The sequence below is a fragment of the Hemisphaericaspora subhashii genome (assembly GCF_019202705.1).
Source record: "Hemisphaericaspora subhashii strain CBS 10753 chromosome Unknown scaffold79, whole genome shotgun sequence".
NCBI lineage: Eukaryota > Fungi > Ascomycota > Pichiomycetes > Serinales > Debaryomycetaceae > Hemisphaericaspora > Hemisphaericaspora subhashii.
In genome coordinates, this window is record NW_026057269.1 from 45,531 (window position 1) to 68,173 (window position 22,643).

Below are 22,643 nucleotides of genomic sequence, written 5' to 3' on the forward strand. Positions count from 1 at the left end.
GCAGGAAAATCTGATCTCCTATTAATACACTCTATTCTAACCAGTTACGGACACTAAAATACGAACTACTATTATCTATACGATCTTGATTAAGATTACGGTAAAACTCTATAGTTTGAAAAGAGAAAGAAACAGAGTTATGCATATAAAATGTAATGGCCCTAGGCTCTCTAATAGTAACTACAATACACTCAAGGTAGATTTCCAGTTTACGTTTTCTATTTTCTATTTAGGTGTTTCTATATAGCTAACTACATCCTAATGAGACCACAATCTAATCATCTTATCCTTCCCTCCAGAAGCAACTCTCTTCCCATCCATACTCCAATCAACAGCATATACTTCATCAGCATGTCCCGGTAAATCAACACTCAACTTCTTTGTCCTAATATCCCAAACCTTCAACGTAGTATCCTTAGAGCAACTAACCAACAATCTATTATCCGCCGACCAAGCAGTCTGATACACAGGAGCAACATGTCCTCTCAAAGTGGCAATAAATGTCCCCCTAATCCCATCCCATAATTTAATCGAATTATCAAAAGAACTAGAAACCACATATCTCCCATCCGGAGAAAAAGAAACATGATTAACTAATTTCTGATGGCCTGTCATTCTACAGACGGGTTTGGAGGATTTGAGGGGTTCCCATAAATACATCGTGAAATCATCACTGGCGGTAATTAATCGTTCACTAATTGTCCCATTCAACATTGCGACTTTTTCATACTGTGCCAATGCCTTGGCTTTCATTTCTTCCCGAGAATCATTAATGGATGATTTGACAGAAGTATGATCATATCCACCTTTTCTCAATACATATTCCGTCGAGATAGATAAATGATTCACCCAATGCGCATGACTCTTCAAAGTCTGAATACATTTCCCCCCAGCGGAAATATCCCAAGATTTGATAGTCTTATCATGTGAGGCCGAATACACAATATTAGAACCGGACCATTTCACACAACTAACAGCATTCGTATGTCCACTCATTGTGAATTCACATACCCTCGTCCCCGTATTCCAAACCTTCACCGTCCCATCTTTGGACCCCGACACAAGTCTAGGCGAATCATTACCATTCACAAGATGGATCGGCTCCCAACTCAAAGAACTAATCCACTTATTATGTCCGACCAACGGTTTTCCCAATGCTTTTCCAGTTTGGGCATCCCATAATCTAATACTATTATCCATCGACCCCGTCGCGATCATGGTCCCACAGGGGGAATATGCCACACAGAGGACCCAATTGGTATGGCCCAGTAAGGTGTGAATCGGGGTTTGGGTATTACAATCCCATATTCTGGCGGTGGAGTCGCCGGCACCGGAACACATTCTCAGCGAATCGTTGGGGGCGAATTGACAACATAAGATAGTAGAACCATGTCCCGCAATGGCGGCGTTGGATCGGGTGATGGGTTTGACTTTGAAGATTGCTCGTGGGGTGTAGACTAATGTTAAGAAATCTTCGGTGGTTTTGATACCCGGTTTGAGAATTGATGTATAAAGATTGTCTTTGATGTCGATAGTAGTTGGTGCGACATTGGTGGTGGTGGTCTTGGTGGAGTCGGGTGTTTCATTTAAGAGGGAGAATGTATATGGAACTGGATCATCTGATTCTCCATGAAGATTGTTTAAAAGTTCTTCTAATTGTTTTTCAGTAATTCCTCCTGGGACTCGTATAGATCCTCCAATGGATTCACCAGTATCTGATGCTTGGAATTTGATTAAGACATTAGGTAAATCGGCTGGAATAAAATCGACATCTCGTACTTGTTGAGCCTCTCTCTTTTGCTTCTTAGAAGGTGGTGGAATAACAGTAGCCATGATTGCAGTGTTTATCAAAATCTATAAAGAAAGTTGATTTTTCAAAATAAAAAAAAAAATAATTCTCTTCAAACAAAAAAAAATCTGCGATGGATATCCAGATGAGCTTATATACAGGATTTTTCAAATCTGGAAAGATTCGTCAGTAACACTTACATCAATAACAGTTGATTCATGCATAATAGGAGATGAAGGAATAGTCAGTAATTCTTCTCTCCTGTAATTATTATTCACTCTTGACAAGTCAATCAACCTATATTTCTCATTCCTCTGCTCATACTTATCATCATCATCATCATGATAAAACTCTCCATCCACATCAAAATAAACCGGCCCATATCCACGTCCACCATGCAGCTCAACCCTAACACCAAACACAAGCCGAAGCTGTCCCTCATTAATACTCACTTTATGTCCCTGTCTTACCGCCGGGAAATTCTCCCGGAAGTGAGGGGTGTGGTGATACCAATCATGCCAAAACAGGATTCGGGAAACTGTAGACAATTTCTCATAGACATGGGGTGCAAGTACGACTCTTCCCCTATCGGCATATGACAATTGAGAGGAATTCATTTGTGGTTGTGATTTCATTCTATATGTTTGATATTTCGTGTCGAGATGGCCAAGGATGAATAGCATCAGATTATGGGATATACAGATTTGAAAGAGTGTGTTAAATAATGATTCGAGATGGGTGTGGAATTTAGCAATGGGGCTGGTTTTGAGAAGGTCTGATGTGGGTGGGAGTTCTGGAAGTGGTTCTTTAGTGGTGGTGGTGGTGGTGTTATTTAGGAGGAGGGTGGAATTCATGTCGATATGATGTTTTAGGATTAGTTCTTCATGGGCGGAGGATAGTTCTAGTTTATATAATTCTATTAATTCATGAAAGTCGTTTATGATGATTATGGAATTGTTATGAATGATATTAGTCTTATGATTGAAAAGAAAGCATGAATATAATTTGGCAAATGTATCACAAGTATACATAACAAGAAGCTTCTCATTCACCCATTTTGATTCAAATTCAGGATGTGAGGTAAGAAAATGCAAGGGGAACTTATTCAAAGTATTAATAATCACAACGGGTTGATTGTTCTTCAAATGGGATATAATCAATGAGCCAATGACAATATACATTGCATTACAAGTTGATGCTGATTGGAAATCATATATTTTGTTTTTAATCCCCAGAATATTTTGTATGAAGATTTGATCTAATGATGGTATGCCAGTGGATATATTGTTAAAACATTGTTGCAGACTGATAATATCGGTTAGAAGTACCATGTTGTGTACGTATAGTTGGTGCTTACTTGGAAATTAGATGAATCAAGGCAATTTTTCAGAATAAGACGCGTTTCCAATTTTGATCTGGTGGTCGGAAAATTTCACTCCTTCTCCGATTTGGTTTGGTGCTTTGTACCTTACTAAAAAGCAGCTGGTATACACATGGACTCTCCATGTTCTGGTAGGATATCGTCAACTGAACCTACAGAAGGCCTTTCAATGCGCCGAAAAGATAAAGATGGAATGTTAGTATTTCATCTAAGCATCATTCATCCATGTGTATTAGAATCATCAAAGTAATGCTTTAAGACAGAAGAGAAAGAAGAGATTATATGACGATATTGGTTTTCTTACAGTAATTCTCTTCTTCACCTTTTGTCTTAATTTAATGACACTTTTTACTTTGATCAATTGTCAAAAGAAAACAGGTTTAAATGATTTTCATTTATAAATTTGGCAACACTAGAAAAAAAAAAATGGCAGCCAATTTTTGTTAATTAACAGAAAATTATCAACAATAGAATAACTTCATCAAAGGGATGAAGATGTATGTTCCAGGAATGAATGAAAACAAATACAATTTTTGTTCAACTGAAGGAAACTTTAGAAATATCAAAACACATTGTGCCAGAGCTTTTAGAGATGATTCTAGAATATAAGGACGATGACCAAAAGAACTATAATTAGTACATGCTGCAGAAAGTTTATAAGATTTTTCAAAACTTTAAAATCATTATTCCTTTGATCGAATAAATAACTGTGGCAGTAAAACTCAATATATGTACTAATGATTTCTCGATAGATATCGACAGTAGACAGTTTTACATAGTGTATATTTATTTAAAGGGGCCCTGGGTTAGTTGTTGCCTTGGCAGTCTTACAATCGTAGCTTTTTCGTTATCTTATCTCGAACGGCTCCAAAAAAAAATAAACATGGCCAGGCCATGGGGGTGAAAATTAACTTCAGACGAATCAAAATCTTAAATTATAATAGTAGATTCATAAAGTATAAATTAATTGAATACTTCTATAAATAATCCATAATTCTATTAATAATCAGTCGTCTATTTGGATGTACAAGTTATTGAGGTTGAACAAGATGCTGACTAATTGTGCAAATGATCCATTATACCACAAGACAAAGTAGTGTACTTTACCAATTCAATGTTTAATTGTTTGTATTGTACTACAATATTATTTTTTTCGTTTGGAATTAAGCGCGTGCCTTCTTCTTGTTTCTTATCTAAAGGAAAGTCTTCTATAAAGCCACAGTAGAAAATCATTTAATTAAGTTCATATTCTCATCCATCCATCAAACTTCTTTTTTTTTTTTTGGCCATTTGATTTCTAATTGACAACCAAAAACTATTAAATTTTAAATAGACACACTTTAATAGATTCGTATATATTTCATATATGTGATAGGGACACTACCTTACACTATTACTTACTTACTACTCACTTACTTACTACCTGCTACTACTTAATTTATACCCTTCGATTCCCATCCATCCCCATCCCTCACCCATTACCTTTTTTTTATATGTCAGTTTTAACTTAATCCAATGTACATTAATCACCAAAGAACATAGATCATAGAAAAAAAAAACAACAACAATGTCATCTCATAATAATCTATTAGTCATTATTTATGACTATTTATCTATTGGTTCATTAACAATATCAATGATTGCATTAATACCACAAATCATTTTAATTCATTATAATAAATCATTTCAAAATTTATCATTATCATTTATATTAATATTATTCTTACAAGATTTATTAAATATATTCTTCTTGTCATCTTCACCTTCTAGTATACAACCATCACCACCACCTTCCTCGGGAAATGGGACTACCACCACCACCACTTCAATTGTATCCTTATATTATTGCTTCTTAGATTTAGTATTATTATCACAATATTATTATTACCATCATCATGTTTATACCACTACTCACCATCGTAATTCAAATCATGCTTTGATAGCATCTGCTACTATACCTACCATCCTATCAAATACCGTTGATGCTCATCCTATACCCATGAACACGACAGATACCGGTTCTTCACAAGTAACAACCCCCGCATATTCACTCCAATCATTAATTAACTTTGGATTATCCTTTTCATCAAGATTACCTCAAATTTATTACAATTATAAATATAAATCAACAAAAGGGGTTTCTATTTATTTATTCATTTGTACTTTTATCTCAAGTATATTTCATACCATTGCCATTTGTATAAATATTTATTTATCAGTATTATATTCACAACATGATGTCAATAATAATCAAATAGTACTACTAACTACCACCATTTGCATGATCATCTTAGATGGAATAATATTGATTCAATTTAAATTATATAAACAAACTACCGGAAGTGGGAATAGTAGAGTCCTTCATCAACCACCTAGAACCCGGGCTCCATCCTGGTATACCAGAAATCAATTCCTGTATCACAGTCTTGTCGAAGACGAAGACAACGATGAAGATAACAACAACCAAGACAATTACAACCCCGTTTTAGTCCCCCATCATAGTCATACTCCCACAATAGACGCCCAAATATCACCCAATGAACGAAGTTCATTAATTTCATCCAATACCCATACCCATTATTATTCATATCTAACATCCCCACCATCCCATTATATCCTCTCCTCACAAGCATCATCCCCATCATCATCACGACCTCCTATCGAATCATCAACATCTTGGAATAATCAACTCATGCAAAGAATCTCTCGATCAATGAGAAGACAAAGTTCAACCGGAGGAGATCCAGTTATAAATATAGGAGCATCCCTGCCTACTAATTTAATCCCGAGTATTGTGGGGACAATGAGTAATGTGAATAAGAAAATGCATGATGAGATGAAGATTCCATTCTCACCCATTGATTTCTTGAATGATGAATTTTATGGATCGGCTCCGACGTCAATAAAGAGTAATAATAATAATAGCAATCATGTATAGAAACTATGTGTAATTAATTAATTTATTTATAAATCTATAAACTTTTTCTATTCACGTTTAACTCTCCAAGCGGAATTAGGCAATGATTGTAAATAAAACGCCTTCTTCTTCACCCATATCAAGATCAATATCCCCATGACAATACATAACGCATTCGTATAAAAATATCCATCTCTAACAATCAGCAACACCCCTCCTCCATTATCATAATTCCAACACCTCTGTCTCTCTGCATCACTATTCCCCACCGGAAACCTCGCCCCATTTGGGGTCACACATTCCCATTGGGTAATTTGATCAATCAAGTAAAATATAAATATCCTCGGCCAAGTCCCACCATAATTCGACAAAGTATTCAAGGTAGTCATATATGTTCCTCCAATACTCGGATCAGCAATCTTGGTATGAAACGCACACAATGAAACAAATTGGATCGTGGACATAAAAGACCCTAATAAATGCTGTAAGATGATCATTACGAAATATCCCCTGCCTATCTTTCCATCCTCCGGGAAGAAATACACCACAAGCTGGGCGAGTCCGGCGGCGATTAGACGGCCAATGTAGCCCCATATCCATGGTTTGAGGGGGGATTTTCCGTTCGACCATCGGGCGGCGTAATAGCCGAAGATCAATTCAAATGGGAAGTCGATTAGCACGGTAATGGAGAGGTCTTCTTTGGATAAACCCTTTTCCAAGAGTTTTAAGTTGGTGGCGGCTTCATTGACTTGGAAGCCGAGTTTGGAGATTAGGAGGATGATGATGAAGGTTTGGACGTTGGGGAGTTTGAGGACTTGATACATTGATTCATATACCCCGAGTAATTCTTTCCATTTCGTGGTGGGGGACAGTGTGTCTGGAGTAAGGTCGGATTTGGTTTTGTAGCTGGGGTTGTATAAGTCATGGGATTTTTCTTTGGCGAGTTGGGTGTATAAATGAGGTGGATCTTCCGGCACCCAAAGGATCAATATAACCGTGACTATCAAATACATCCAACCCCAAAATCTCAAATATGACCCCAAACTAAACAATCCCACATCAAGTGGCTGGGTTCTTAAATACCGATTAGCGAAATCGGGAGAACTCAAAGCTAAAAAAACCGTAAACAGAGAAAAATACCCGGTATTTATCCCAATCGTCTGAGCCGTCGATGCAAAACTCAAACTCCCCTTTGATAAACATGTCAAAGCCCAGCCATCAACGGCTATATCTTGGGTAGCACAGAAAAAAATCAACATAAAAAAACTCATCGTAATCAATCCTAAATTCCCGGCCGGATTGTCTCCGGAAACCAATTCATCAATATTTTTACTCAAATACAACATCGTCATCCCTGAGATGAATTGAATCGGAATTATCCATGACTTTCTTCGTCCGATTCGTTTGTTGTAGATTGAATCTACAAACGGGGACCATAATAATTTTAGGGAGTATGGATAGGTCGCGAATGAAAATAGTCCGACTTGGGAATAGGTGAGTTTTGATTTAAGTATGAATGGAATGGAACCGAATGCGAGCCCTACGGGCACACCTTGGAGGATGTATAGTATGACTAGGATAATGAATGGTTTTCGATCCATTGGGAGGAGTCGATCTGATTGGGGACGTGCAACGGGTTGGGATTGGGATTGTTTTTCTGATCGGTATGGAGATGATGATACTGGTTGGGAATGGTTGATGGGTGAGGATGGAGTGGAAAATTCCGGGTTGGTGACTAGGAGGAGTCCATTGTTTTCTTCGTCGAAGGCGGCATGGCCGAGGTTGTGGAAGAGATGGTCGACTTTTTCTTCCACGGAATGACGTCTATGGAAGTCTATTGAATCTTCTGACATTGGCGTGGAACTAGTTGAGATGATTAGAAGGAGCTTTGATATGAGCTGGTTTCAAGATTAAATTTGTTCGTTCTATTTTTTTAGTGCGCCTGTTGGGGGTTCCACTTTGGAGGAGACAGATTTAAATATTTTTAGACACGCGCGTTGACTGATGGTATTACATTTAGATGGAACTTTTAACATAACAATTTAATAGTTTAATAATATTTATTATAAATATGAACTTATCTCCTCAGATCTAAACAACAACAGAGAGGTTCAATGCTAAACTCAAAATAATTTTTATACACAGTAAATAGATAAATAAGATTATTACAAACTTAAGACCTTCTTACAAGCTCTTAAGACAGTTGGTTCATCTGGGAATGCGAAATCTTCCAATTCTTTAGCATATGGAGTTGGAACTTCACAACCAGTAACTCTTTCAACTGGAGCATCCAAATAATCAAAAGCTTCAGATTCCATAATTTGAGCACAAATTTCAGAACCAACACCAAAAGCTGGGAAACCAGCTTCAACAGTAACTAAATGATTAGTCTTTTTAACAGATTCAATAATAGTTGGAACATCTAATGGTTTAATAGATCTTAAGTTAATAACTTCAGCTTTGATTCCGAATTCCTTTTCTAAAGTTTCAGCAGCTTCCATAGCGAATTTAACTGATCTAGAATGACCAACAATAGTAAGATCACTACCTTCTTTTTCAATCTTAGCTTTACCAATTGGTAATAAGAAATCTGGAGATAAAGATTCTTCAGACATTTCAAATGATTCACCATATGCAATTTCATTTTCCAAGAATATAACTGGATTTGGATCTCTAATAGAAGCTTTAATTAACCCCTTGTAATCTTCAGCAGAATATGGAGATACGACTTTCAAACCTGGAATAGAACCATACCAAGCAGCATAACATTGAGAATGTTGAGCACCAACACCAGCAGCAGCCCCATTTGGACCACGGAAGGTGATGTTACATGGTTGTATACCACCAGACATATATAAAGTCTTAGCAGCAGAATTAACAATTTGATCAATAGCTTGCATAGCAAAATTAAAAGTCATAAATTCTAAAACCGGTTTTAAACCATTCATAGCAGCACCAACTGCTAAACCAGTAAAACCCATTTCGGTAATTGGAGTATCAATAACTCTTCTTTCACCAAATCTATCCAATAATCCTCGAGAAACCTTATAGGCACCATTATATTGAGCAACTTCTTCACCCATTATGAAAACATCATCATCACGGTCTAATTCTTCAGCTAAACCGGCGTTTAATGCATCTCTGACGGTCATGGTGGTTGGAGCAGCAACATTGGAGTTTAAACGAACATCCATCATTCTTAATGCTTGAAATTGACCAGCTTTTTTTAATGCTTGAGTATTGATCATTTTATTATTATATTTTAATTGTTGAGCTGCTAATTGAGCAGTCTTTGCAACTGATGAAGGAGCCATTGTAGAGTGGTATGCTATGTGATCTACTTACTTCTAAAAAGAAAAAGGGTCTCTTTGAAAGTTTGTTGTATATTTTTTTTCTCTTTTTCTAAAGAGAGTTTAAAAGTGTGTGGTTAATTAATTGGAGAGTTGGAAGAAAAGATCTGACATTGAAATGCGGTCCTCATCTGTCCGTTAACTTAGAAAAAAAGCGGATAGATTTTCCTACTAACGGACAATAATCACCGAGACACAAGTTCCAACCGAAAACCGAAAAAAATGGATCTTTACAGGTTGGAAGAATCTTACAGTTAACGTGATCAAAACATGTAAAAGTGATTTGAAAATTGATTTACAGGTTAAATGCCCATCCCGGAGGCTCACGTGATATGAAGTCCTGGAGATTTTCGGAAAACAAATCACAATTTTGTAGAAAGAGGAGAGGAGAGGAGAGGAGGGGTTTCTTAAACTCACTAAACCAACAATTTCCAATCTATCACAAAACCCATCCAACGTTTTTTGGGCGATTAAACCACGATGAGGTGTGTGCAAGGCTATTCCTATACGACAGACATCGCCCCCCCTCATTTATCCCCTCTCTCTCTTGACATGATGAACCGTTTTCTACCTATCTCGTTTAAAACGAACGTTGCTATGACCCCCCTTCTTGTGTCTTTCTTGTTTTTCTTGTTGGGTTCCAATAAATAAAAATTGTGTCTCGGGATTTTTATTTGTTTCGCTTATCGCAACCAAAAATTAAAAAAACATAGATAGACACAAGAGTACATCCACAAACACAGCCTTAATTAATGAAGGATGACTCAAATCTTTCCATTTTCCCGTTCTTTTCCATTTCGATCTATTTTTGACACAATACCCAAATAATTTCTTAATTATAATCCCTCATTTTTTGTAACTCATTTTTGTTGTGGTCTATCGTAATTTGTTTCCTTATTACCCCGAGATTTTGTCTCTTGTCTCATCTCTCAATTTAGTTATTTAAATATCCAATTGAATTTCTCTCAATTCTTCAATTTTAACTTTTCCCTTTCTTCTTCTTGTTAATGAAAACTTCATCAATTACCACCATGCTTAAAACAATTTCAAAACGTGCAGTGTCAAGAATCTCTCCAAGATTCGTTCGTCCCTTTCATAATCAATTCCGTTTACTCCAGGATGTAAACTTCCATCTCAAAGACACAATTGGTTCGGATGACCCTGCCGAAGCGGCAGATGCTGCAGCTACAATACTAGCCCAAGTCCGTGATTCCCAAACAAACCCAAACAAATCAACTTGGATAGATGCTCTTAGAGAACGTGAAAAACAATTATCCGAAGGGAAAGTTATTGATTCATTTGCTTATGTTGACCCCAAAACTACTGAAGTTTCAGATAAGACTCGTGATGATTCTTTTACATATTTGAGTTTACCTTTCAAAGAAGATCAGTGGTTATGTGATGCTTATATTAATGCTCAGGGGAGATTACGTGCCGGACAAATGTTTCAAGATTTAGATGCCCTTGCTGGTAGAATTGCTTATAGACATTGTGCCCCTGCTGAACCAGTTAATGTGACTGCAAGTGTTGATAGAATCTATATGGTTAAAAAAGTGGATGAGATTGTTAATTATAATTTCGTACTTGCTGGTAGTTGTACTTGGACAGGTAGATCATCAATGGAAATCACAGTAAGGGGGTATGCATTTGAAGATAAAATCCCGGAAAATATCACTCGACAATCCTTACCTAATTCAAAAGTATTCTTAACTGCCAATTTCACCTTCGTTGCTCGTAATCCAATCACCCATAGAGCATTCGCCATTAATAGACTCTTACCCATCACACCCGAAGATTGGATTGATTATCGTAGGGCAGAATCTCATAATGCGAAGAAGAAACTCTCCGCCAAAAACCAATCCCTTCTTGAACCAACCCCAGAAGAATCAAGCTTGATTTATGACATGTGGAAATCATCCCTGGGATTAGTCTCCAACAACGTCACCCTCCCATCAGGAATCGCCCTTATGAAGGATACAGAAGTCACATCCACTTGTTTTATGCAACCACAATACCGTAATCGTCATTCATACATGATCTTTGGGGGATATTTAATGAGACAATCGTTCGAATTAGCCTATTGTTGTGCTGCATCCTTCTCATCTGCCGGGCCAAGATTCGTTTCATTAGATTCTACCACTTTTAAAGCCCCAGTACCTGTTGGAAGTGTTTGTTCAATGGTTGCTAGTGTTTCATATACTGAACATCTTCATGATTTTAAATCTGATGGTGTTGCTGAACATGATGTTGACGCTCCTTTTAATTTCGATTTACCTGCCACCAACACGATTTCTGAGAATCCGGATGCTTTTCTCTCTGAACCGGGGACTTTGATACAAGTTAAAGTAGATACTTTTATTCAAACCTTGGAAAGTAAGGAAAAGAAAGAAAGTGGAACTTTTATTTATAGTTTCTTTGTGCCTAGAGATAGTGTTTCTTCGAATGGTAAGGCGGCTTATTGTTCGGTTATACCTCAGACATATACGGAAATGATGGAATATATTGCAGGAAGAAGAAGAGCTGAGGATACTGCTAATTATGTTAAGATGTTACCAAATCCAAGTAAGTAATTCTGATACTCTCTCTATTTAATATGATTTTAATATAATATTTTTAATATGGACACTTCGTTGTAGCTCTCTTGAGAGCAGGGATCCCAGCTGGAAAGGGATGGTCAATAACCTTCTCAAAGCTCTACTCATCCATCCCTTAATCTCAGACAATTTATAGTTATATTTTATACATCAATATAATTAAAGAACTAAACAAAATAATAAACAAAAATGAAAAGTATATATAAAAAGGGGATTTAACAAAAAGTCTACCACAAAATCAATCTTAATGATGATTATACAGCCCACTTCTTCATTCGAATTGAATGATTCCAAAAACACATAAAACTAAAAAAAAACCACAACACAACAAGGACGAAGAAATATAAAAGAACTAAAAAACCACAATTCCATAAAAAACAATAAATAAAAGACCAGTTCAAGTTATTATCATCAACCTGTTTCTTCTTCAATCACTATCATCATCCTGAATCTGGGCCCTCTCTTCTCTATATCCAAACGGATTTGCCCTCGCCGCCTGTTTTAAACTCCCCTTTCTAGTAAATTCAACCAACTTTGCCCCATTCTTATTCCCCCCATCATCATGCACAAAGAAATTCTCCCTCGTACTTGAAGCCGGAGCCGATGGGATTGGTGTTTCATAATATGAACTCTGATCGTCTCTGAAGGTGGGGTTTGGAAGTGGACTATGGTCTTGATCTTGTTGCCAACGCGATTCAACCACGTCGTCATTATTGGTGGTGTAGCTGGCGGATGAAGACATGGTGGTGCTGCTGGATTGTTCATTGACTTGGGCTAATAGATTGCCGATACTCCCTTCACTTGTGGCGTTCTTAAGGAAAGGATTGTTTGATTTTGGTTGGGGGCCAGATCGTTGTTGTTGTTGTTGGTCTTGGTATAACATGTATGAACCGGATGGGGGTCTTCCATTTAATGTGGCAATTATGTTTCCGTCACTGTCTAATCGTTGAATATTGTCGTTGGCGTAATGAGCATCATTGTTTAATAAATAATGACTGGAAGCTACTGAGTTTCTATATTCGGGATCTTCCACTAATCTAACACTGAATAATTGTTCGGTATTGACAGTATCCATAGATCCGGCACTTACTCTATTATCTTTACTCCTATTAGTATTATTATACATATCTCCATTCTTATAATCTGATTCACTATTAGCTCTCCATGATTTAATAGGCTGTTCAACTGGGATGGCAGTATGTTCATGACTCGACCCTTCTACTACTTCATCATCACCATAATCGCTCTCAACATGAGTAATCGAAGACGAGGTTGACTTGGTGTCAGGAGCAGTAGTCTTGACTTGATCCATTTTGGCAAAATTCATGGCTGAACTATGCACATTCTGAGGTCCAGAAATAGTAGGTGGCATATAAGGACTTGGTTGATTTCCTCCTTGGTCATTCTTTTCGAGATCTTGATCTTTGTCGGTGGACTTTTTGCGTTTGATACAGAAGAAGAATACAAGGATGGCACAGATAGCTACCGCGACAGGGATGGCTACTCCGAGTCCGATCTTTAATGGGAGGGCTGTATCTTTTGCTTCGGGTTCCTTGGATGGTTCTGAAGTGTTGGTAGCAGATGGTTCTGATGAAGTGGTGGTGGCACTTGTGGTTGTGGCACTGCTTGATGTGTGGGAAGTTGAAGAAGCTTTGGTTGAGGAAGATGATTCACTGGATGAAGTTGTGATTAATACTTCTTTGTTAATACCAAGAAGAGATAATCCTTTGGTTTGGGTAATTCCATTATGTTCAGCAACGATAGTCAAATCTAATTTATCAAAATCATCTGGTACAATACCGGTAAAAGTCTTATTATCTTGATGATAAGTCAACCAACTGGCATCATATTGTTCAATTGTAACTGTGGTTTGGTCATGGTTAGTGAAAAAACTATCTTCTAATTGATAATCAAAGAATTCCCCTTTAGTTGCATTAACATTAGGTAATTGATTAATTGCAAATAATTCCTCGGTATTTTTAACTTCAAATGCTAAATCAACATCATTTTGATAAATATCTTGAATTTTAATTGTGAATTTAACATCAGTGAAATCAGCTGGTAATGTACCTGTAAGTTTAAAATTTTCCGTATCTAAGTTCAAATATGATGGTAAATCTGAGGAGCTTACATTACCGACATTTTCTTTGGAAATTGGTTGTCCATCTAAGATAACATTGGTTAATACTGGAATATCTTCGTCTATTTGTTCATTTGCGGTTGCATTAATTAAAATTGGCAGGTCGATATTAGTACTCAATTGATGAGCACCAACCTGTAATCTAAAGAGACCTTCAGCACCAGCGAAATCATAATAATCACTGGCAATAAGACTGAAAGTGAATGCAACAGAGGGGGCATTTTCAGAAGTAGCTTGAGGAACAGTTCCAGTGAATGACAAATCATCAGCATTAAAAGTAATCCAAACAGGTAAGGGAGTACGATCTGAAGATCTACCATAATAAGCGACAATTGGGTTTTGACTTCCCTCATTGGAAACAAATACACTTTTATCAAATTGAATATTCAATACTTGACCTTCAGAAACAACTAATCCACCATTACCATCAGTACCTCCATATTTTTGAATTTCTTGGACCATAATAGTATCAGAGGCTAACTTTGGGCCTGGATCTTGACTTGCCATCATGTTATAACTATTACTCAAAGTAGTTCCATCAACAGAATCAGTACCAATAAGGACAATTTGGAATTCTCCCCCTACTGATGGAGTACCAGAGAAAGTTGTAGAAGCTGGATCGAATGATAACCAATCGGGTAAATTTTGAACACTATAATTGACGACAGCACCGGCAATGTCTGATTTGTAAGTATTTGGTGCCATAGTGAAACTATAAGGTTGACCTACTCTTGCAACATCGGGCAATTGTTGATCGAATGGGAATTCCACTGATACTTGAGCATTAATGAATGTGGTTGTTACTGTGAGTAGTAGTAGTAGCACCAGTGATAAGACTCCTGGTTGCTTCATTTTTTTTATTTTCGTGTATCTGTCTATTGGTTGTAAGTTCGTCTGTGAGTGTGTGTGATTCTTTATCTCTTAATTGATTCAATCTCTGTCTCTCTATCTCTCTCTCCAATTGATTGAAAATTCTGTTTTTCTAGAAGTGAAGCGAATGTAAAAACGGTTAGTTTGATTGATTGTCAGTTGGCAAAAAGGAGTGAAAGAGAGAAAAGTGTTGTAAAAAAAAATTCAACCAAAAAGAAGAAGAAGAGTTTGTAGTTCAGACAGACAGACAGACATTGAAAATAAAAATGCATTTTTTCTAAATTCTCTCGTCAAAAATAAAAAAAAAAAAAATAATTGTTTTATTAAAAAATAAATTAAGAATTGTTGCAAAAAAAAAAAAAACGAAAGAAGCGTTAAAACAAAAATTGTAATGTGTTGCAATGTTACTTGGTATGAATTGTATGGTTACACTTTGAACAAAAAGCGTACACGAAAAATATTATTATTTTATGCAATTAATTTATTGTAGTTTATGCAAGTTGTACCTGTTGTTCACCACCTATAGATTTTGTAATTAATTATTTACACGTTATTTAATTTAATTAAAAGGGGTTTTTATTATTGATTTAATATTTTTTTTAATTTTTTTAAACTTTTAAGCTTTTTTTGGTGAAACAAAAAATAAAAAAATAAAATGTTTTCTTTTGGTTAAAAAATTACGCGTAATTTTAAAAATCGCGTTTTTTCCTAAACAAGACTAAAAAAAATGATCTCTTAATAAATTGGTTGCCAGTACAGAGTTCTACTCGATTTTGTCAATTTTATTAGACGAATTGATAAAACTCCGTCAACGACTCCCACCATTGAACAAAAGTAGTTACTTTCCACACTTCCATAGATATCATCTTGTAAATATTTACATTCTCCTCATTGACAATTCTAAGTTGAGGAGTTGGTTGTCACAGCACCTCCCCCAAGGGGGGTGCGTATGATATTATTAAAAGTACGTTCTTATTCGAAACATATTTTTAAAGTTTTGTGGGTTATTTTTTTTTGTTTTAGTTATTATGTTCCTGCCGCTCATTTGCACCCTTTGGAAAAAACTAAACCCATTCTCCCTATAATATAAATAATTATTCACGATTTCTTGTTCTTCTTCTTGTGACTGTAGACTTGGTTCTGTACTCTACAATTCCTACTCGAATGTTTATTGAAGATTTTAAAAATTCTTTGGCAAAACATTTGGTAACAAATACAATCTTTGCTTAAATCCACAGAATCACACAGGTAACTGCATGGTTTTCAAAAAAATTATAACAAAGACACGTTCGCGTCTCTGATGGTGATCGTCTCTACTTGCTATACTCTCCGTTCGCTGCTCTCTTTAAAAATCATATGCCATAGCTTTAACTTTCCTCTGGTATTTTAAACTTTGCAGTTTTTCTTTATGTATGCAAGTAATTAATATAAGCGGAATTTCAAAAAAAATATTAATTCTATCTAATTAATATAAACTGTAATTAAGAAAACTAATCCACAAATGATTGGTCAAAACGCTTCTTAATGCAAAGAAGTTTCCAGGTTTCTTCAATCGTGAAACTTTAGGAAAAAACCATTCTTTATTACGTGCGTCTCTTGGGCATTGCAGTAGATTCCAAAAGCTTAAGATATGGAATCTAAACTTCATCTTCGTATTCTTACTCTCAATCTACATGTAGCGCAAAGTTTCACTTCTTTAGAGTTTGTCTTACCAATGACGAGTTTTTCAAGTTGTTGAAACAAGTGCACCTCCACATTGACATTGAATGGGTTTGTTAAAACAAGTTTGACAAACATTGGTTAGTCAAGTCCTTCTTACCAGAGCCCCAACAAGAATGTAATCATCCATTTGCTGATTATTCATTTTTATACGATCTATATCTATCATCTGAAGAACAAAAATATGCTAAACAACGCTAGGATGGGTATAGCAAATATACCGTATTCCCTCTATCAAGAATTTTTATTGCGTGCAAATCCATATCCTGCGACTGCTTGCTTCAATAATGACGATTAAGTTGGACACAGTATTAGGCTTGGTCCAGTAACACTATGCGTTATATCAAATACTAAATAGCCAACTTGGCTCGTCTTTTTTCCCTCAGGCCCAGCAGATTCGCTTAACAAAATGTCTGTCAATGTCCATCACGTTGCCTGAATCGTAAACCAGAACTTCTATGCTCAAAAGAAATCAACCCCTTCAATCTATACATCCTTTTTAACATCTGGAAAATCGTCCTTCTTAAGGAATCTAGGAACATAATACACCACAAAAACTCCAATATATCCAAATATCAACCCCACTAATTTCTCACTAATAGAATGGAAATATATATTAGTCATCAACAACATCCACCACCAAAACGAAATCAACACCACTAGAAAAACATGAGGAGTATCATTCACAATCAGCTTAATCCTCTCCCCTATTGATCCTTGTTGAGAAGAATACACAATTCCTTTCAATTTTTCAACCAACACCCCCCATCCGGGCCAATATTGTCGACATTCAAGAAATAAATAAAGCGAAGAATGTACCATCAAAAAAACATGTCCCGATGGATCATGACCACCTTCCCAAGACCCTTTCATTCGTTTACAACTATATGAATCAATCCTATTCGATTCAAACCCATTTCCATTCCCCGACTGTTGAAATAAATGATGATGACTATGTCCCGGGGTTTCAACCACACATTTCCCACCCGTCAAAATAAATATCTTATCCATTATCGGTATTCCAAAACACCATTGTGTGAAAAGAATCCACCAGATCGTGGCGGCGATATATCTCAATATTGCCCCCTTGATGATTTGGACCCTGTGTTGGGATTGTTTGATTATGAAGATGTAGAAGATGGATATGAACACCGTGGTCCAAAACCAGCCTTTTTTGACAAACCATTGATTTAGGATGTTTCGTTTATCTGTATAATAATTGTATACTTCTTCATCGGGGGCTGTTTGATGAATGATTCTGCCAATGATGAAGTTTAGGATGAATGAGGTTAGGAATAGGAATTCATTGGTTGTGAGGTTGAATTTCGATTCAAGACGGTCCGTGAGGGTCTCGAACCGTTTGAAGTGTTTGTCATATATTGTTGACATACTTTGATTGGGTGTGTCTATGAATGATTTGCTTGAAATAAAATTGGGATGGCAAATGAAAATTGGAGGTTTGGAAATTTGGCGTTAAGATTGCAACATTAATTATGACGTGTACTTGATGCCAAAAAAAACGAATTGACCATAAACTTATATGCAGTATAGTCATGTGATTGGTTGCAAATTTTATATTGAAAGTGAACCAGAACACTGGATTGTATACAGTTATCACGTAGGACTGTATGTAATTCCTTTGTAGTGCTTGTAGTTACTGATGGTGTATTACTTTTTACATAGTTTCTATTTCTTACATTACTTGTTTGGAGAATTTAGTTAAAAATGTCCACAAATTTACCACTCCATGCCTCGGCATTTAAGTTGATAAGTTGAGTTTATGTTGATGAAAGACAAAGAAGTCATCACATTCCCAAGATACCTAAACAATATATTTTACCTATAAACAAATCACACTAGACAATACTAAATCAAACCGAAAACTTTTATACATCAACTTTACTAGCAGCAAACTTAATAATTGGAGCTAACGATTTATTCTTAGGATATAAACATCCCGTCAAAGGTACAACGTGACATCCAATTGAACATTTTGGTTCTTCTGTAGTTGGACCAAAATCAATAAAACTAACTCGTTCCTTCATACCAATCTTAATCACTTCTTGCATCATCACGAAATACGCCTTATATTTCTTGGAGATCTCATGATCTAAACCTTGAATATCAGATGTCATAGTTTCCCCTAGTCTAAACAATACACAACTTGCAATTATCTTCCCATCCACTTTCAAATACATCAATGTTCTATACTTATTCTCGTTGGAGTAATTACCAAGATTATAAATGAATTCCCAGTCCGGTTGCAATAATTGTGAAGATTGACCCGACAGCAGTCTATTACTAGCAATCTTCTGGTTCATATCTATGATTTCTTGACAATTCTCAAAATTGAAGACATCAGTTTCAAGAACTTCTCCTTTAGCCTGTTTGAATGTTCCATCTTGGTTTCTATATTTAATTGCTTTGAAATAGTCATTTGGTGTACTGTTTGCGAATGGCCTTAAATCGATAACGTGAGAATTGGGTAATTTGATCTTAACCCAACCTGAATAGTCGATCCCTACTTCGAAATCACGATCGGCATACATTGGATCTAACAACACGGTACACTTTTCATTCAATCTGTTCCAGTTTGAAATGGCTGACAAGACCGCAGTAGCTCTTGCAACTGGCTTTTTCGTCTGACTACAATAGAAGGTTGATCTCTTGAATGGCCAATGGAATCCTAACAATCCAAATTTGATACATAAGAGAGGGAACCGACTGTCTTTACCAAACCATTTAGATAATACGCGGCCTAGACCTCCTGGGATTCTTTCAGCTAAATCGAATTCTTCAATTATAGTTATCATGACTAAGGCTTCTGTTGTTACTAATTCTTGATAGAACTTTTCGGTATTATTTTCTAAACTCTTAAGATCATCCAATTGTTTCTGTTGCTTGCTCTTTTTGGCCAATTTCTTGAGTTGATTCTTTGATAATGGTTTATATTTCTCTTCCAAGTCTTTGATATTTTCATCAGAATCACTCAAAGTGTTTGCATGGAACAAAGTTACTTCTCGATCCAATGTCTTGAAGGCGGTGCTCAATGTACGATTACTGAGCTCTGGTCTTTGCTTAGGCTTCTCGGTACTTTGATTATGATCAATGACATTATGATCTCTAAATACTCGTAATACCTTACATTTCATACCATGTAACTTGGAATTGGTATAGTTTTCCATCAACGATACGACTTGATCCCCAGAAGTTCCTGCGTTATATTTCTTGTTCATATCAATTAACTTGGCCCATCCTTGTTTCTGATAGGGAGTAAGTTCATTAAGATTATATTCTTCAACGTGTATCTTTTCAGTAAAAGTACGCAAACGGAAGTATCTCGTACATACAAAGATTATAACATTCAACGCGGTAGTGCAAGCAAATAATATAGCAACGCTGACTGGCATTTCACCGAAATCAATTAGATCACCTAGATCATCTAGATCACCTCCGTTGAAATCAGTATATACTGCAGCTGTGACCATGCATCCTAGAACCAATAATGTGAATAAGACCACCACGATGTCGAATAAAAATACCATCTTTCCAATGACATCATTCAAACGATTTTTCGGATTGATAAGGAAGGCAATTAACAATCCCATCATGGACTGGCCCAAAATAAAAGAAGCTGATAATACAAACAAGTTATGCAATCTGTTCCCTTGCCAACTAACATTGTACCATGATATGTTGATTTCAATAAGAGCTATCGAAATCAAAATTTGGAAAAGATTACTCAGGGCAAAAACGAGATATACTTTGGAAATAGAAGTTGACCACCAAATACATAACAATAGCCCGTTGATGACGGCACTGACAACATTTATTGATAAATATGTGACTCGTTTGGATTCAGGAATATCAAGTTCGGTAACAACGCTCAGATTTAATTTCAAAGGATTTTCAAGCTTACCTGAAGTCATTTGAGCAACTTGTACAACTACGAGCGCGAACAATAACAACCATAATACTTTCTTCATTACCTTACATATGAACCAATCTGTTCTCTTCATACGTGTAGTTTTGAATTCTTGAGGTTTCTTATATTCATAGATGACAAAACAGAAATATAGGAAGTTGACAATTACTCGGACAATTGCTAATGAATTCATTCTGGTTCCGTTTGTATAGACGGAATGCAATATGACAAGGGTTAGATTGAAGGCGAAACTGTAAAATATTACAGCAATTGGACAATACACCCAATTGACCTTAGGTGTAGTCAATCCGTGAGTACGCAATTCTTGGATGCTAATCTTCAGCATAGGTTTCTTCATTATGGCAACAGTTAAAATGAAAAGATTTGAAGTCGGTCTGATTTTCTTTTCTTGATCAGAGGGAATAGAGATTTGCAAAGGATGGTGGGGGGAATTGGTCGTATTTATATAATCAAGTATCCTTTTATTGTTTATTTACGGTATAAGAATGTGAAGGGTTTCGTAAAGATAAGGACAAACGTTTTTAAGGCGATGTTAATATACTCCCCTTCTGGAAGATTAATCTTAGGGTTTTCAATTACGGCATTCTAGAATGAAAAGAAAGATCTAATTGATTAAAAAATATTTGATGGGGTTGAAAATCGATGACATTCTTGGCCCTAAAAACTAATCGAACTTTTAGCTTTCAATCGAAGTTTTTGCTGGTTTAGAAACTAGGTTAAAACCTTGAACTGGGGATCAACGTTAAGAATGGTTCAATTATCAGTGACTAGGTTGTTTGAAATTCTATCAACGACTTCTAACAGAACATATAAACTTTTTTAGAGCACTGTCCAATTACGTAATCTAAAGTTCCACGTCTTACTTGTGTTAAAAAATATTTTATTTTTTATGGGCGAACTTACATAATAGGTATTGTGAAAAAAAAATGATTCAGCCTTGTCATTTTATTTCTCTTCTGAAATCTACTTGGCGAATGGAATGGATGCACAGACTCACAAGCTGCACATCACACTTCACTTTGAACACTCTACCAATTTGGATGTTTAATTTCCTTCTGGCAGGGCTGTTACTCTCTAAGAGTAAGTCAATTCCGTCAGAAAGATTTTGCAATCTAAGCCAACCCATTCCCATCCTAGGCTTGCAAATTACAACTCGGTTGCAACGGCAGTTATCTTTAGATTTACCCCAACTGTTTCGCCTCTTTCTGTTGTCTCCAATTTCTGGACATTCCTTTCAATATTTGTTTCCCCGTACTAAATATGGGCTTGGTCAAATCCTTTTTTTTTTTACAACTAGACGTTTATTAGCCACACCCATCGAAAAGCCCCCAAGAAAAGTAATGTTGTACGAAACTCGGAGATTGGAGTTAGTCTGCAAAATTCCCCCGGAATTTTGGTAACACCGGTAGCTTGTATAAGATCCAAAAAGAATTAGAAAAGCAACTCTTCATTGACTGTTTCTTTGCCAAGCTTAAACTTTGAGTGTCTATTGAGGCTGTGTGCTTTAGCTGGTTCTCACTCAGAGATATGAATGGTTCAAGATTGATATTTGCACTGTCTTGCACCTGTTCCCTGTCTCGTCGAGATAATCGTGATTCTCGCCCTTATAGTTGAACCATAAACCAACAGCCAATATTTGGGGGTGGTCCAAAAAGTAGAGAACTAGTTTCCAATTTGGAATAGAGTTGGGGTTTTTGTACATCTGGTTGGTTTGCTACTATCAGAGCCTCGAAGTATTCTTTCATACGGATTCTGAACGTATTAGATTAAACAATACTCTATATAAGCAAATATAAATATTAAAAGAATTAAATAGTAATAAAAAAGAATTAAACATCGACTTTATTAGCAGCAAATTTAATAATAGGAGCTAAAAATTTATTGTTTGGATATAAGCATCCAGTCAAAGGAACGACACTACAGCCAATTGCACACTT

At 36.2% G+C, this 22,643-nt stretch overlaps 9 protein-coding genes across 9 annotated transcripts; 3 read left to right on the forward strand and 6 right to left on the reverse strand. All coding sequences in view use genetic code 12, as the record gives it.

Moving 5' to 3' along the window:
- Nucleotides 1-258: 258 nt before the first annotated feature.
- Nucleotides 259-1,833, reverse strand: J8A68_002334 (uncharacterized protein; the record flags this gene model as incomplete). Its single annotated transcript, XM_049406073.1, has 1 exon — nucleotides 259-1,833. The coding sequence occupies one exon, from the start codon at nucleotides 1,831-1,833 to the stop codon at nucleotides 259-261; it is 1,575 nt and encodes a 524-aa protein (XP_049264383.1).
- A 123-nt stretch (nucleotides 1,834-1,956) lies between these two features.
- J8A68_002335 (uncharacterized protein) lies at nucleotides 1,957-3,120 on the reverse strand (the record flags this gene model as incomplete). The annotated part of the gene is made up of 1 exon (XM_049406074.1): nucleotides 1,957-3,120. The coding sequence occupies one exon, from the start codon at nucleotides 3,118-3,120 to the stop codon at nucleotides 1,957-1,959; it is 1,164 nt and encodes a 387-aa protein (XP_049264384.1).
- A 1,617-nt stretch (nucleotides 3,121-4,737) lies between these two features.
- Nucleotides 4,738-6,108, forward strand: J8A68_002336 (uncharacterized protein; the record flags this gene model as incomplete). Its single annotated transcript, XM_049406076.1, has 1 exon — nucleotides 4,738-6,108. The coding sequence occupies one exon, from the start codon at nucleotides 4,738-4,740 to the stop codon at nucleotides 6,106-6,108; it is 1,371 nt and encodes a 456-aa protein (XP_049264385.1).
- Nucleotides 6,109-6,155: 47 nt separating this feature from the next.
- Nucleotides 6,156-7,940, reverse strand: J8A68_002337 (uncharacterized protein; the record flags this gene model as incomplete). Its single annotated transcript, XM_049406077.1, has 1 exon — nucleotides 6,156-7,940. The coding sequence occupies one exon, from the start codon at nucleotides 7,938-7,940 to the stop codon at nucleotides 6,156-6,158; it is 1,785 nt and encodes a 594-aa protein (XP_049264386.1).
- Nucleotides 7,941-8,252: 312 nt separating this feature from the next.
- PDB1 (pyruvate dehydrogenase (acetyl-transferring) subunit E1 beta) lies at nucleotides 8,253-9,401 on the reverse strand (the record flags this gene model as incomplete). The annotated part of the gene is made up of 1 exon (XM_049406078.1): nucleotides 8,253-9,401. One exon carries the CDS (start codon nucleotides 9,399-9,401, stop codon nucleotides 8,253-8,255), a length of 1,149 nt encoding a protein of 382 aa, XP_049264387.1.
- Nucleotides 9,402-10,444: 1,043 nt separating this feature from the next.
- J8A68_002339 (uncharacterized protein) lies at nucleotides 10,445-12,007 on the forward strand (the record flags this gene model as incomplete). Its single annotated transcript, XM_049406079.1, has 1 exon — nucleotides 10,445-12,007. One exon carries the CDS (start codon nucleotides 10,445-10,447, stop codon nucleotides 12,005-12,007), a length of 1,563 nt encoding a protein of 520 aa, XP_049264388.1.
- Nucleotides 12,008-12,458: 451 nt separating this feature from the next.
- AXL2 (Axl2p) lies at nucleotides 12,459-15,023 on the reverse strand (the record flags this gene model as incomplete). Its single annotated transcript, XM_049406080.1, has 1 exon — nucleotides 12,459-15,023. The coding sequence occupies one exon, from the start codon at nucleotides 15,021-15,023 to the stop codon at nucleotides 12,459-12,461; it is 2,565 nt and encodes an 854-aa protein (XP_049264389.1).
- A 2,679-nt stretch (nucleotides 15,024-17,702) lies between these two features.
- J8A68_002341 (uncharacterized protein) lies at nucleotides 17,703-17,954 on the forward strand (the record flags this gene model as incomplete). The annotated part of the gene is made up of 1 exon (XM_049406081.1): nucleotides 17,703-17,954. The coding sequence occupies one exon, from the start codon at nucleotides 17,703-17,705 to the stop codon at nucleotides 17,952-17,954; it is 252 nt and encodes an 83-aa protein (XP_049264390.1).
- Nucleotides 17,955-18,646: 692 nt separating this feature from the next.
- J8A68_002342 (uncharacterized protein) lies at nucleotides 18,647-20,689 on the reverse strand (the record flags this gene model as incomplete). Its single annotated transcript, XM_049406082.1, has 1 exon — nucleotides 18,647-20,689. The coding sequence occupies one exon, from the start codon at nucleotides 20,687-20,689 to the stop codon at nucleotides 18,647-18,649; it is 2,043 nt and encodes a 680-aa protein (XP_049264391.1).
- Between the last annotated feature and the right edge of the window lie 1,954 nt (nucleotides 20,690-22,643).